This window comes from Ascaphus truei, chromosome 4, assembly GCF_040206685.1.
Source record: "Ascaphus truei isolate aAscTru1 chromosome 4, aAscTru1.hap1, whole genome shotgun sequence".
NCBI classification, from domain to species: Eukaryota; Metazoa; Chordata; class Amphibia; order Anura; family Ascaphidae; genus Ascaphus; species Ascaphus truei.
Window position 1 is genome coordinate 348,832,153 of NC_134486.1, and position 15,637 is coordinate 348,847,789.

The window sequence follows — 15,637 nt, forward strand, 5'->3', positions numbered from 1 at the left end:
GTAAGTGATGTCTTTTTACAGTACCACAAGGGAAATAGCTGGAGCTGGGTGAGATGAGGGGGCAGTGTCATGGAAAGGGCCGAGGACAGAATATGAATTGTTTTCATCAAAAGGTCCCTTGTCCCTTGGTGCTCAACACATTCTGAAGCAGTCATGAAAAGGAAAGATTATTTACAAAGAAAATAAAATACAGCCCTTATTGCTGGCAAATACAGGTCATTTGTTTGTTACAATCCTGACCAAACTCGGAATACGTACATCAGTAATGCTTTTATACAAGTGGGCAGACTTCAGCTTTTATTTTAAATCCGAATTACATTTCTCATCCTAAAATGAATGAATGATGTTTTTAATGTGCTGAAACATACTTGGAATGCAGTATATTAAATAATTTTCTATCTAATGTGATAACTATTGCATACTGATTCTACCATATTAGGGCCAGATCCACGATCTCCATTAATTCAGGGCTCATAATGTCATGTTACCTAGCATGGACGTTATTTCCCGAGATGCATACAGTATATCCACAGAGCTAATTATATGGAAAAACAGAGGCATTAGCATAGGGTTAACGTCACCTTGTTGTATGATAAAGTTGTGTAACTCCAATGCAGACCCTGAAATAGGCGTTAAAAAAAAAACAACGAGCAAATGAGAGGGGAATAATGCAATGTTAGTGAACTCATACTCAACTGTGGTGTACACTCATCCAGACCCTATAAAAGCCCTATTTCAGAGTCTGGATGTGAGTAAAGCCATGTTTACGTATGACCTAACATACATTACGTTAAGAGGGACTGCCTTTCTTGCATCCCATCATCACGAACAGATATTAAACTTATTGCAATGTTGTTTCTGGGAGAAAACAGGATTTAATGTTACATTATTAGCATTTGTAGATATTTGAACTGGTTTATCGTGATGTTAATATAGGTTACCACTCCACCTCCTCCGCGCCCCCCCCCCTCCTCCTCTTCACCATGCTGGGAACCACCCTTAGAGCTGAAACACACTTATCAGCTCCAGGACCCCCTAGTTTCTGAGATACCATCTGCTGAAGGTAGTGTGGGCACTTCTTGTTATATATAAGTCTACCGCGTCACATGGGCCAAAAAGAAGTTGCAATGGATAATTTTGTGACTGGCTATTGGTTTGTGCATCTCAGGTGATTTAAACCCCATTTTCTTTTCCCAGGAAAGGACAGGAACATGCTACAGTACCTTCAGCATCAAGTATCACAGGAACCAGGGGTCCCTGAATTTGAAAATAGAACGTTTCATCTCTAGGGGACCCCATGCTGCTGTGTGTGTGTGTGTGTGTGTGTGTGTTTGTGTGTGTATACACACATACGCACTTTTTTTAATTTTATTATTATTATTATTTTTATTATTATTGAGTAACTTCTTCTGCTACTTTAGGATTGTCAACTGATGATTACATTTTATGGGAACATTTAAAGACGCACAATTTCTGCATAGTAAGCATTCCTCTCTAAACACACATTTTGAGAAAGCACAGAAAAATTAAACCATTCCTAAAAAGTATTTTAACACTTCAGAGCCATACATTTTAGCCATGAAGTATTTCAGCGAGTCAATATTCCATCTATTCGCAACTACAGTAAACTTTTGGGAATCTGCATATCACGCTGCATATGCTTGAAGTATGTTTCTTATTGGCACACAGCAGGGGTGGCCAACTCCAGAATCTTAAGGGCCACCAACAGGTCAGATTTTAAGGGTACCCATGCGTCAGCACAGGTGGCTCAATCATTCTGACTGAGCCACCTGTGCTGAAGCAGGGATATTCTGAAAACCTGAGGACTAGCGTTAGCCACCTCGGGCAAACTGTAAATCAAATTATAACGTGTGCATCATTTACCATCTTATCCTATTCCCCGTGTAACCCCTCTTACCTTCGGGTGGTGGTGGAGGAAAGTCCTCTGCATCTGTATGTTCTAGGTTGTCCATTCTTCCCAGTCAGGTATATTCAAATTGTAGTCCTGTGATTAAAAGAAAAAGAAACAACTTTTAAAACATTTTTAGATTATGTTGCAGATTTTTTACAATAGGTTTACATGAAAAGTGAACACAGAAAGGAAGTTATTTGCGTGTTTAACAATCATGCTTTAAAAGTAAAAAATTCCGTTACTTTTTTTCTGGCGGGCAACTGGACCAGATTAATAGATCATTTAATTTGGCCATTAATATACTAGAAATGGAATGCCATCTAATCAACATGCACAAGTCTAACCCACGCCGACTGTTCTCTGTCTTTGATACTCTACTCAAACCACCCTCAGCGGCTTCTCCTTCTTCCATCTCCGCTCAGGACTTTGCTGACTATTTTAAGGAAAAGGTGGAATCCATACGTCAGAACATCCCCTCTGTTTCTTCCGCCCATCCTACACCTATTCCTAACTCTCCTCCTGCCTTCCTTGACTCTTTTTCCACTGTCTCAGAGGAGGATGTGTCGCTGTTGATCGCATCTTCTCCCTCTACCACTTGCCCTCTTGACCCCATTCCCTCCCATCTCCTAAAACCTCTTGCTCTTACTATAATCCCTACGCTCACGCACATTTTAACTCCTCCCTCTGCTCTGGAACCTTTCCATCCTCCTTCAAACATGCAACAGTCATACCATTACTCAAAAACAGCAAGCTTGACCCTACCTGTCTTTCTAACAATCGACCTGTCTCCCTCCTGCCTTTTGCCTCTAAACTCCTTGAACGTCTTGTATTCTCTCGCTTGCTCCATTTTCTCAACACCTATTCTCTCCTAGACCCTCTACAATCTGGCTTCCGCAGTGCTCACTCCACGGAAACAGCCCTCACTAAAATAACTGACGACCTCCATGCTGCCAAAGACAGAGGTCATTGCACTCTGCTCATATTACTCGACCTCTCTGCAGCATTTGACACCGTGCATCACCCTCTTCTCCTTCACATTCTCCATACTCTTGGCATTCGGAACAAAGCTCTATCCTGGATCTCATCCTACCTCTCCCATCGTACTTTCAGTGTCTCTTCTACTAACACCTCCTCCTCCTCTATTGATCTCTCTGTTGGGGTACCCCATGGCTCTGTCCTGGGATCTCTTCTCTTTTCTCTGTATACACTCTATCTATGTGACCTAATAACATCTTTTGGGTTTAATTATCACCTCTATGCTGACGACACACAAATATATTTCTCAACACCTGACCTTACACCTGCTGTACAAACCAAAGTTTCTGAATGTCTCTCTGCTATATCATCCTGGATGGCCTTCCGCCGCCTTAAACTCAACATGGCTAAAACAGAGCTCCTCATACTTCCTCCCAAACCTGGCCCTACTACCTCATTCCACATTACTGTTGGAACTACGATCATTCACCCAGTAGCCCAAGCACGCTGCCTTGGGGTCACACTCGACTCCTCTCTCACATTCGCCCCTCACATTCAAAACATTTCTAAAACCTGTCGCTTTTTCCTCCGCAATATAACAAAGATACGCCCTTTTCTCTGTTGCTAGACTGCTAAAACTCTGAGTCAGGCCCTCATTCTCTCCCGTCTTGATTACTGTAACCTTCTGCTGTCCGGCCTTCCTGTCTCTCACCTGTCTCCCCTACAATCTATCCTAAACGCTGCTGCCAGAATCACTCAACTCTTTCCGAGATCTGTCTCAGCATCTCCCCTCATGAAATCCCTCTCCTGGCTTCCGATCAAATCCCGCATCTCACACTCCATTCTTCTCCTCACTTTTAAAGCTTTACACTCTTCTGCCCCTCCTTACATCTCAGCCCTAATTTCTCGTTTTGCACCATCCAGACTCTTGCGTTCTTCTCAAGGATGTCTTCTTTCTACCCCCTTTGTATCTAAAGCCCTCTCCCCCGCCTTAAACCTTTTTCACTGACTGCCTCTCACCTCTGGAATGCCCTTCCCCTCACTACCCGACTAGCACCCTCTCTATCCACCTTTAAGACCCACCTTAAGACACACTTTCTTAAAGAAGCATATGAATAGCACTGTGGCTATTCTGAACACATGATACATAAAGCTTGGCCCCCGGCAGATGCACTTACCAGAACTCCCTCCTACTGTCTCTGTACGTTCTCCCTACCTACCAATTAGACTGTAAGCTCCTCGGAGCAGGGACTCCTCTTCCTTAATGTCTAAACACTTATTCCCATGATCTGTTATTTATTTGATTACCACATGTATTACTGCTGTGAAGCGCTATGTACATTAATGGCGCTATATAAATAAAGACATACAATACAATACAATCTATTGATCATTTCTTTTTATAGATACAGAGAGAGAGATATTATAGAAATATATATATATATATATATATATATATATATATATATATATATATATATATATATATATATATATATAATCTATTAGATAGATATTTTCCCTTTGCCCGCACCAAGACTGGAATAAGCTCCCTGCAGCTTTAAGAAATCAAAAAGCTTTGCTTCCATTCAGAAAGGAATTAAAAACCTTCCTTTTTATACAAAGCCTGGAAACCAGACCCAAAAACCCTGGCAGCCAGCTTCCCTGCTACCGTTCACATTTTTTGCCCTTTTTTGGTCTTCCTCGTTGTTCCCCTATTATGTTTTCGGTAGGTCCCAGTTGTTGTCTGGGGTGTGTGTCCTCCACAAGTTCATACACGCATTCTAGTATGGAGTTCTTTGGGGAGTGGTAGCTCAAAAAGATTCAAACATAATAAGTAACTATACTAGTACAAGACCAATTCTGGTTTCGGCTACATTAGAAAACAAACAGCTATTGGCCGATGTGTTTGAAAACCGTCTTCCAGAAGTATATTTTATTGTAGCCAAGCATGAGCCTACTTCAGTGTGTTTTCAAATAAAGTACAAGGGGCCCCTTCATTTTTTGGGGGGGGAGGGTGGGGGAGAAAGGGGAGAAAAAACTGGATCATGGCCCCATGGAAGGTGTAAATTGATTAGCATATTTAGGGCCCGAAAAAAAACAAAACAAAACAAAAAAAAAAAACTTGGCAATATCGCCAGTGCCAATGAACAATTGCAGAATGGGGTTGCAATAAAAATAAGCTATTTGTGTACGAAATGCTTGCAGCTACTAGAAAAATTACAATGGAGGACATATTTGACAAGGCACCAATATTTCCAAAAAAAAAAAAATAATTCTGATTAATTTCGATCACAACGTAAAACATTTAACTTAATTTTTTCAGTAAGGTTTTGTGCACCAGAGCAACCATATGCATTTCTTTTTACTTATTTTGCATATATAATACAAGTAACAAAGGAGAGGGAAGGAGTAGCTAATAAAACATTATAATATAATACACACTTTCAAACCGCACATAGTACATCTTCAGATAGGGAAATAGTACGGAAATCCTCTCTATTATTTGTATGAATGTTCTGACATTTGTTTGCTACTTCATTGTTGAAGGGTTCTATGAATAGTTTAGAATCTATAGCTGGCCCCTATAGCTATTACGAAATCATTGTGTTGCAGCTTCCAATTGGCCTGACCCAACTGTAGATTACCATATTGTACTAGTACTGCTTTAATTCAGCAATATTTCCTAATATCAATTGTTGACACATAGGAGTGACCCAAACTCATAATTAGAATAAAAATATTTTTTTTTTAAAGTGTGCCGAGCACATATATTCTAGGTGAAACTTGTGTTTTGTCAGTGAAAGTGTGGTTTGATTGTGATGTTTTGATTGTAATTATACTCAATGTCATTCATTCAATTTCAGTGAAAAAACACAAAGAAGTTTCACTTAGAACGCTCATGCTCAGGACACACCGTCTTTTTTTTTTTTTTTTTAAATACCTTTCAATCTAAAGTGCTAAGAGAATAAAGGGAGAGTCCTTAAAAAAACAAAACAAAAATAAGATTTTTTTTTGGCGGACTGTGCATTAAATGTAGTGCTTCTTATGTTTGCATGAGATGCATATTTCTTGTCTAATTTAGTAGCTTTATTTTCTTACATATGTTTATATTTATTTCATTGGTTTATTTCATTGTAAATGTTTTTGTTTCATATATAAATGGAGCTGCAGTATTCATTCCCATCTGGTTTACGGCGCTGGCCGTTTCTGCGCATGTGTGGGCCGCTTCTGTGCATGTACGGGAGGCATCGAGATTAGCCAGCGGGGGCGCGTGTGCTCCTGCACATGCTCCTCATTTGGCAATCTTTCGGCGCCAATTCTGATAGGAGCTGTGCAGGTAACTTCATACAGGTTTAGGTATGTCACCCTACGTGTTTCACCAGGTTATGGCTTCCTCAGGGGTATCAATTTGCACCAAAAGATTGCCAAACGAGGAACATTTGGCATTTTGTTATAGGCGTGGACGGCAGAGCTGCTGTGTGCTGCTGTGAGCTGAAGCAACCACCAGGAGTAGCACTATAACAGCACTGGGCGACGACAGCTTCCATAGTTCAGAGAGCGGAGTCCCGGGGAGCCGACGGCAGGGCTGCTGTGCGAGACTACTAACCAGAGCCAGACCAGGAGAGGCATTAATACAGCGCCGGGAAGACGCGATGGCCACAAACTTCCCCGGTCCATGCAGCAGAGCCCCGGGATAAGCCTGTATGTTCTTTTGCCGTTATACCAACCCACTGACATGACACACAAACAGCAGGAGCAATCCAGCTAGAAATGTACCTTCAAGCAAACAGCAAAAGAACGCAGCCATCCTAAAAAAAGAGGTAACCTGCATACAGTATACCACTCCTCAGTAAGTGAGACTGACTACTACAGCTGACACAAAACAATTAAACAAAATTTGTATATATCACCAAAAAAGGTGCACAACATCAGCACAATTTCTGAGATAACACGTTAACTAAGGAGGAGGGCATTATTGGAGTGACTCGAACATAAAAAGAAAGGTAATAATCCTTTAACTTTTATCTGGGCCATAGTGCCAAGCATTGATCAACTGCAAGACTAAGTAGCATTCAGGACACTTTGGATAAGGTCATCTACATTCAAGGAATATCACATTTTTCCAACAGTCCTTTGAAATCTTTTGGAACTTTAGTTGCTTATGCTCAAATTTTTTTTTATTATTATTATTATTATTATTATTATTATTATTATTTTTGTAACACTCAGGTATTTGAGTGAGCTCAATCAAGGTTTATGTATACATAATTCAATACCAATGTTGGTATTCATTTAATTGTATTTTTTTTTGTTTTTTTTATTACATGTTATGACTGAAACTGCATACATTTTTTTTCTTTAGAAATCTCGGTCCTACCAGCATTGCTTCTATTATGTAATCAGATTCCAAACTATGCACCAGGGTGTTTTATCTTTCCTTATTATGTGTGTATATACCAGTGTTTTTCAACCAGGTTTCCTAGGATCCTTTGGGTTCCCCGGGTATCCCTAAAGGGTTCCCTGCAATTTTCAGGTCATTTGAAAATTGTATCAAATATAGAAGAATTTACAATGCATCTGATCTCAGATGCACTATTAGAAAGGGTTGGGGTTCCTTACAATGCATCTGATCTCAGAGTTGCTATAAGAGAGGGTTGGGGGTTCAGAATTTCACTTACAATTCCTTAACCAAAAAAAAAAAAGAAGGTTGGAAACCACTGGTTTCATACAAATACAGTCTTGTTCCACGCCACGTCTTATTTCTGTGTAGAGATGTTCATGGCTAGGTTTAAAAAAAAAAAAAAAATCTACCTTCATTCGAATTCGTGCAATAGAGTCGGCTGCCACCAGTCGCCCAGAAGTTCCAGACCCTGAAATATGAGGTTTTCAGAGAAAAAGAGTTCATTTTCTTTTTGCACTGTGGGGGGTTTCAGTGGATATATATGGCACTTGGGACTCTACTATAGGACTCGCGTCGCCTCAGAACCCATAATCCAGGGTCTGGAACTACTGGGTGAATCGAATTTCAGGTTGAATTGAATGTGCGAGTGGTGGCAGCTGGCGGCGTTGCCTACAGTTGCGCACATTTTTGTACACCATTTTTGCATTTGGATATTCACACGCAAATCGAATTGTGACAAAATACAGCACAGAATTGACAGACTGATTTTTGACACATTCGCTTATCTCTACTCCTGTGTCTCTCTATACAGTAGGTCACTATGACATCAAAATATAGAGCAGCATCTTGCGTCCCTCCTAATTAGGCTTCACACAAGCCTTCCAGTATCCACCGCCGTAGCACATCATGTCCTCTCCATAGCCATTGTAACTAGATACTACCTATCTGCAATACGGTACAGTTCTGGATTCTTGCCAGACCTAATGAAGAACCCTGAGAGGTCCCACTACCTCCTTTGTACAATAACAAACATTTTAATCTTTGCATCTTGATGATCACATTCAAGCAAAAATGTAACCGGCTTTATAACAACTAAAGCAACACCATCAATTGGAAATGGCAAAGAAAAAGAAAGGAAGCTAGGTTTTTATTTTTGAAGTGAAACTTCTTTAGTGGCACCTAGTCAATTTTGATAGGACAAAACTGGAGACATGGAGACGAAAATGTGAAACGGAAATGATGTCACGTAATGTCACTGCTCCCCCCACACACCCGCTGTCACATCGCCGCCGGCGCCGCTCCTAACGGCCGCCGCTCCCCCCACACGTCCGCTGACATATGCGGCGGAGGCGCCGCCGCTCCTAACGGCCGCCGTTCCCCCCACACGCCCGCACAGACATGGGAGAAGGATGCACATGCGCAGATGTGACCGCCGGGTCCCTCATGGACTAATGCGTCCATCGATACCAGCCAGGAAGCTATCTGTGCGAGCATGCGCACAATCGGCCGTTGCTGCGAGGCAGCGCATGCGCAGTTGCCCGCCGCATCTACTACATACGCCGAGATACCAGGCACATCCAGTGCATGCACAGAGGCATCACCCTCCCCCTGCACATGCACAGAGGCGGCTGTATCCTCATGCGCAGAAGAATACTCAGCCCAGTGCACAAGCAGAGGTCTTGGGGGGGGGGGGGTTGCTCAGACAGAGCCCCCATGGTCCGCAGCTCCGCCAAGGTGGGGGAGTCAGGAAAGAGGGGGCATGTAACGGGGGACTTACCCTTTTCAGAAAACTTGCCTCTAATCCAGCAGTGTGCTGGTTAATTGACCAGCACCTGGCTGATTAGAGGTGTCAGAAAAAGTCTGCCTCTGAGACAGGAAGGGAGATTCTTCCTGAGCTCACACTTGAGTTGAGCTGACCTACGAAGCAGATAGAGCAGAGATATCCTTAGTCTCACATGTGGGGCTGACCAAGGAAACAATGCACATGAACGGATGTCTTGAGCTGCAAGCTGACAACAAGACAAAGGGGGACAAGACGAAACCTGACTGCTGATATAGCCTCAGGAAAAGGCAGCAACCCAGGAAAGAGAGAAGCCTTCCCCACTACAGCTACCAGAGAGACAGATAAGACTTTCTTTTGGAACTGTTATGTATCTGTATATATGTTTATATTTTGGTGCTGGTGAATAGCTTAGCAAACCAACACAGTCAGAGAGGGCTGAGCTACATGTGTAGATAGTCTCCAAAGCGGAGATAGGTTTTTGTTTGGCTTATTTGCATATGTTTTGCTGTGTAAAAGGGACAGGCGCAATAAAGCCTAATTTGAATTTCACCTTAAAAACAGTCTCCATTGCGTACCTCTGAACACGTCTCTTACAGGGCAGGACACAGACAGACAGACACACACACAGACACACACACACAGACACACACACACACCGCCCCTGAATGATGTGCCTATCCCCCCCTTCCTGTGAGCTCCCCCACCCGCTCAACATCCATGATGCCGGTACTGCTGCCACTGCACTGCTGCCAATAAACATGACCCGCCAATCAAATCTACTCATGCTCTAAGCAGTAATAATATTATTGTTACTTTATATGTTGCTGACAACACACAAAGAAGTTTCACTTACTATGCGCGTGCACAGAGCACACAGCTTTTTTTGTTGTTGTTATTAAGGTACTTAAAGAACTTTTTAGGGTTGTTCTTTCTATTGCAATCCTTTTTTCATTTTTTCATTATCCATTTTTGCTAATTTGATTACCCTTTTGCAATTTTTGTTACATTCCTTATACGATGCCTGCGTCCCTTCTGACAAGAATCTAAACGCCTGCCTCTTTTCCATTTCCTACCCTACCTGCTTATTTAGCACATTGATTTAAAATAGTTTCTTTTATATTTATTACCCAAGGGCATACACTGATAAGTGTGCTTTTCTAACAGTGTTTTAAAGACTGCCCATTTTATCTTTCACATTTTCCCTGCAAAAAAACATCCCAATTTATTTAACTAAACACTAGCATAAACGTACACATTTTTTTCAACGTTTCAAATGTCTATGTTCCACATATTCTTTTTACATCCAATAATTATAAAATAAAAAAATCCAGAAAAAGGATAGACTGTGAAAACAGATGTTGTGAAGAAGTACACATACAATACAACCCCACAGAGAACAGGGGCTGGGAAGGGGCTGGGACACAATGTGCTTGCTGAACAGATGGTTCATAGATATGAACGATCCTCCCACACATCGGTGTAATTAGTGCATTCTTTGGTATTCAGAAAACAGTGTGCTTCTTAAAGCCTCAAATGACAACATGTTACCCTGTGGGTGCCCAAGACGTAGTCACTACGTCATGGGGTCTGGCACTTCAGGGGCCCAGTGAAATAGTCTCTTTGATGCCCTTAGAGTGCTCATTTTGTAGGGGAAATTGCATCCCATGGAGCACAGTTTGTGATCTGCAGTGCAGGTAAATGGGGGAGGAGGCCTCAGATTCCTGATTAAGGGACACTGTGATAATGTGATCGCTGAGGAGCTGCTGCGGCTCCTCCTCCAGGGGGTGGCCAACTCCATTTCTCAAGGGCCACCAACAGGTCAGGTTTTAAGTTTATCCTCTTGTTCAGCACAGGTGGCTCAGTTATTATAAAAATTAAGGCTTTATTTTCAGAATGACGTGTAAAAGAAATGACATGTTTTCTGTAAAGCAAAAAACAAAAAAAACACCCCCTTATACCGAGTCTCTGTGACTTACTATACTTCAAACTGTTTAAGTGAAAATGATTTACTTCTGTATATTTTTGCACTTAAACACATTCATATCTGCTGAGTAAGTAAAGTACTGTATAACAATTTTTCTTCATACTGTAGATTGTGTTTTGTGTCTGAAAATATAAAATTTTAAAGAGTTGACAATACACATAAATATATTGAAACAGAATATTAATTGGACAAATTAACTGGATAATTTTTGCATACACAAGAAAGTACTTGTGTACCTTAAATTACTATAGAAAAGAACATTATAACATGAAATAAAAAAACACAGATAATTGACAAGTAGCAGCCAGTGCAAAAAACAAAACATCCATGATAGGAAGGTCACATTTGTTTGATATTTGATTTACACAATATGTACACCTATCGCACCTCTCACCTTAGCAGATAGGAATATTCACGACAACTATCAGAAAAAGACCGAACAAGAATAGTGTTCATGGAAGGATAGCCAGGAAGAAAAATTGCTCACTCAAAAGAACATTGCTGCCCATCTGAAGTTTGACAAAAATTAGAACTTTATCTGAATGAGAAACGTTGTGTTTGGTTGACATGGACAAGGTTACTCAGTCATCTCAATCCAATTGTATACAGTATAGCATTAATTATCTACTATATATTTCTGAAAGTGTCCTATGTGTCCGGGTCTGTATGTTTCTCCCTGTGTCCCTCCCTGTGTCCCTAGCGGCAATCTCATTGGCTCCCTTGGCCCGCCCCCGCACACCTCTCATTGGCCGGACACACACATACACTCACACAGAGATACACACAGGCAGGACACTGAGACACACACACTGAGACACACAGATACACACACACACACACACACTGAGATACACAGACAGGACACACATATACAGACCGGACACACACACACGGACGGAGAAACACACAAAGATACACACACACACACACACACACACACACACACACACACACACTGAGATACACACAGGCAGGACACTGAGACACACACAAAGATACACACACACTGAGACACACACAGATACACACACACACACACACTGAGATACACAGACAGGACACAGATAGACAGGACACACACACACACACACACACACACGGAGATACACACAGGCAGGACACTGAGACACACACAAAGATACACACACACACACAGATACACACACACACACACACTGAGATACACAGACAGGACACAGATAGACAGACAGGACACCCCCCCCCCCCACCCCATCACGTGCGCCGCCCTGCACCAGCTCCAGACGGAGGGGAAGCGCGGCCCTCCTACCCCAGCCGCTCCCTTACCTACCCGGCGCTACCTCCCCCTCAGGTAAGGCACAGCACTGCCAGTAACTCTCCTATTTCAGGAGCGAGCCTCGCGCCCTCAGGCCCACCACAGGCCCCGCACAGGCCCCACACAGGGCGCTTCCTGCCGCCGCGCCTGAACACGCCTCACTCAGCCGGGCGGCACATCGGGGGAAAGCGGGCGCCGGGGGGGGGGGGGAGGAGAGCGAGTCACGAGGAACGGGGAGGGGGGGCGAGTCACGGGGAACGGGGGGGTGGGGAGCGCGAGTCACGGGGAACGGGGGGGAGGGTGGGGGAGCGCGAGTCACGGGGAACGGGGGGGTGATCGCGAGTCACGACGGGGGGTGAGACGCGAGTCACGGGGAACGGGGGGGGGTGGGGAGCGCGAGTCACGGGGAACGGGGGGGGTGGGGAGCGCGAGTCACGGGACGGGGGGGGGTGGGAGCGCGAGTCACAGGGGAACGGGGGGGGGCGAGAGCACGGGAACGGGGCGAGTCACGGGGAACGGGGGGGGGTGGCGAGTCACGACGGGGGGGCGAGTCACGGGGAACGGGGGGGGGCGAGTCCGGGAACGGGGGGGGGCGAGTCACGGGGAACGGGGGGGGGGGCGAGTCACGGGGAACGGGAGGGCGAGTCACGGGACGGGGCGAGTCACGGGAACGGGGGGGGGCGAGTCACGGGGAACGGGGGGGGGGCGAGTCACGGGGAACGGGGGGGGGGGCGAGTCACGGGGAACGGGGGGGCGAGCACGGGAACGGGGGGCGAGTCACGGGGAACGGGGGGGGGGGCGAGTCACGGGGAACGGGGGGGGCGAGTCACGGGCGACACGGGACGGGGGGGGGCGAGTCACGGGGAACGGGGGGGGGGCGAGTCACGGGAACGGGGGGGGGCGAGTCACGGGGAACGGGACGGGGGGGCGAGTCACGGAACGGGCGAGTCACGGGGAACGGGGGGGGGCGAGTCACGGGGAACGGGGGGGGGGGCGAGTCACGGGGAACGGGGGGGGAGTCACGGGAACGGGGGGGGCACGACGGGACACGGGGACGGGGGGGCGAGTCACGGGGAACGGGGGGGGGCGAGTCACGGGGAACGGGGGGGGGCGAGTCACGGGGAACGGGGGGAGGGGCGAGTCACGGGGAACGGGGGGGGGCGAGTCACGGGGAACGGGGGGGGGGGCGAGTCACGGGGAACGGGGGGGGGGGCGAGTCACGGGAACGGGGGGGGGGCGAGTCACGGGGAACGGGGGGGGGGCGAGTCACGGGGAACGGGGGGGGGGCGAGTCACGGGAACGGGGGGGGGCGAGTCACGGGGAACGGGGGGGCGAGTCACGGGGAACGGGGGGCGAGTCACGGGGAACGGGGGGGGGGCGAGTCACGGGGAACGGGGCGAGTCACGGGACGGGGGGGGCGAGTCACGGGGAACGGGGGGGGCGAGTCACGGGACGGGGGGGCGAGTCACGGGGAACGGGGGGGCGAGTCACGGGAACGGGGGGGGCAGTCACGGGGAACGGGGGGCGAGTCACGGGGAACGGGGGGGGGCGAGTCACGGGGAACGGGGGGGGGGGCGAGTCACGGGGAACGGGGGGGGCGAGTCACGGACGGGCGAGTCACGGGACGGGGGGGGCGAGTCACGGGGAACGGGGGGGGCGAGTCACGGGGGCGAGTCACGGGACGGGGGGCGAGTCGAACGGGGGAGACGGAACGGGGGGGGGGGCGGAGTCACGGGGAACGGAGGGGGGGGCGAGTCACGGGAACGGGGGGGCGAGTCACGGGAACGGGGGGGGGCGAGTCACGGGGAACGGGGGGGGCCGGGCGGGGGCGAGTCACGGGGACGGGGGGGCGAGTCACGGGGAACGGGGGGGGCGAGTCACGGGGAACGGGGGGGGGCGAGTCACGGGAACGGGGGGGGGGCGAGTCACGGGGAACGGGGGGGGGCGCGTCACGGGAACGGGGGGGGGGGGCGAGTCACGGGGAAACGGGGGGGGGGGCGAGTCACGGGGAACGGGGGGGGGGCGAGTCACGGGGAACGGGGGGGGGGGGCGAGTCACGGGGAACGGGGGGGGGCGAGTCACGGGGAACGGGGGGGGGCGAGTCACGGGGACGGGGGGGGGAGCGAGTCACGGGGAGATCGGACGGGGGGGGCGGAGTCACGGGGAACGGGGGGGGAGGGGCGAGTCACGGGGAACGGGGGGGGCGAAGTCACGGGGAACGGAGGGGGGGCGAGTCACGGGGAACGGGGGGCGAGGGGGGCGAGTCACGGGGAACGGGGGTGGGGGCGAGTCACGGGGAACGGGGGGGGGGGCGAGTCACGGGAACGGGGGGGGGGCGAGTCACGGGGAACGGGGGGGGGCGAGTCACGGGGAACGGGGGGGGGGCGAGTCACGGGGAACGGGGGGGGGCGAGTCACGGGGAACGGGGGGGGGGCGAGTCACGGGGAACGGGGGGGGGGCGAGTCACGGGGAACGGGGGGGGGGCGAGTCACGGGGAACGGGGGGGGGGCGAGTCACGGGGAACGGGGGGGGGGGGGCGAGTCACGGGGAACGGGGGGGGGGGGCGAAGTCACGGGGAACGGGCGGGGGGGGCGAGTCACGGGGAACGGGGGGGGGGGCGAGTCACGGGGAACGGGGGGGGGCGAGTCACGGGAACGGGGGGGGGGGCGAGTCACGGGGAACGGGGGGGGGGGGCGAGTCACGGGGAACGGGCGGGGGGGGGCGAGTCACGGGGAACGGGGGGGGGGAGCGAGTCACGGGGAACGGGGGGGAGGGGGGCGAGTCACGGGGAACGGGGGGGGGGCGAGTCACGGGGAACGGGGGGGGGGGCGAGTCACGGGGAACGGGGGGGGGGGCGAGTCACGGGGGAACGGGGGGGGGGGGCGAGTCACGGGGAACGGGGGGGCGGGGGCGAGTCACGGGGAACGGGGGGGGGGGGCGAGTCACGGAACGCGAGTCACGGGGAACGGGGGGGGGCGAGTCACGGGGAACGGGGGGGGGGGCGAGTCACGGGGAACGGGGGGGGGGGGCGAGTCACGGGGAACGGGGGGGGGGGCGAGTCACGGGGAACGGGGGGGGGGGGCGAGTCACGGGGAACGGGGGGGGGGGGCGATGTCACGGGGAACGGGGGGGGGGGGCGAGTCACGGGGAACGGGGGGGGGGGCGAGTCACGGGAGAACGGGGGGGGGGCGAGTCACGGGGAACGGGGGGGGGGGGCGAGTCACGGGGAACGGGGGGGGGGGCGAGTCACGGGGAACGGGGGGGGGGCGAGTCACGGGGAACGG

The 15,637-nt window shown here is 49.5% G+C and overlaps 1 protein-coding gene across 3 annotated transcripts in view; it reads right to left on the reverse strand.

Moving 5' to 3' along the window:
• Positions 1–15,637, reverse strand: part of ARHGEF10 (Rho guanine nucleotide exchange factor 10) — a 190,707-nt gene that overhangs the window by 163,634 nt on the left and 11,436 nt on the right. For all 3 annotated transcript variants that reach the window (XM_075598217.1, XM_075598216.1, XM_075598218.1), the window contains exon 2: positions 1,919–2,005. In XM_075598217.1, the coding sequence (XP_075454332.1) occupies positions 1,919–1,973 (55 nt within the window). In that variant the 5' untranslated portion in view covers positions 1,974–2,005. The remainder of the gene's footprint in view (positions 1–1,918; positions 2,006–15,637) is intronic.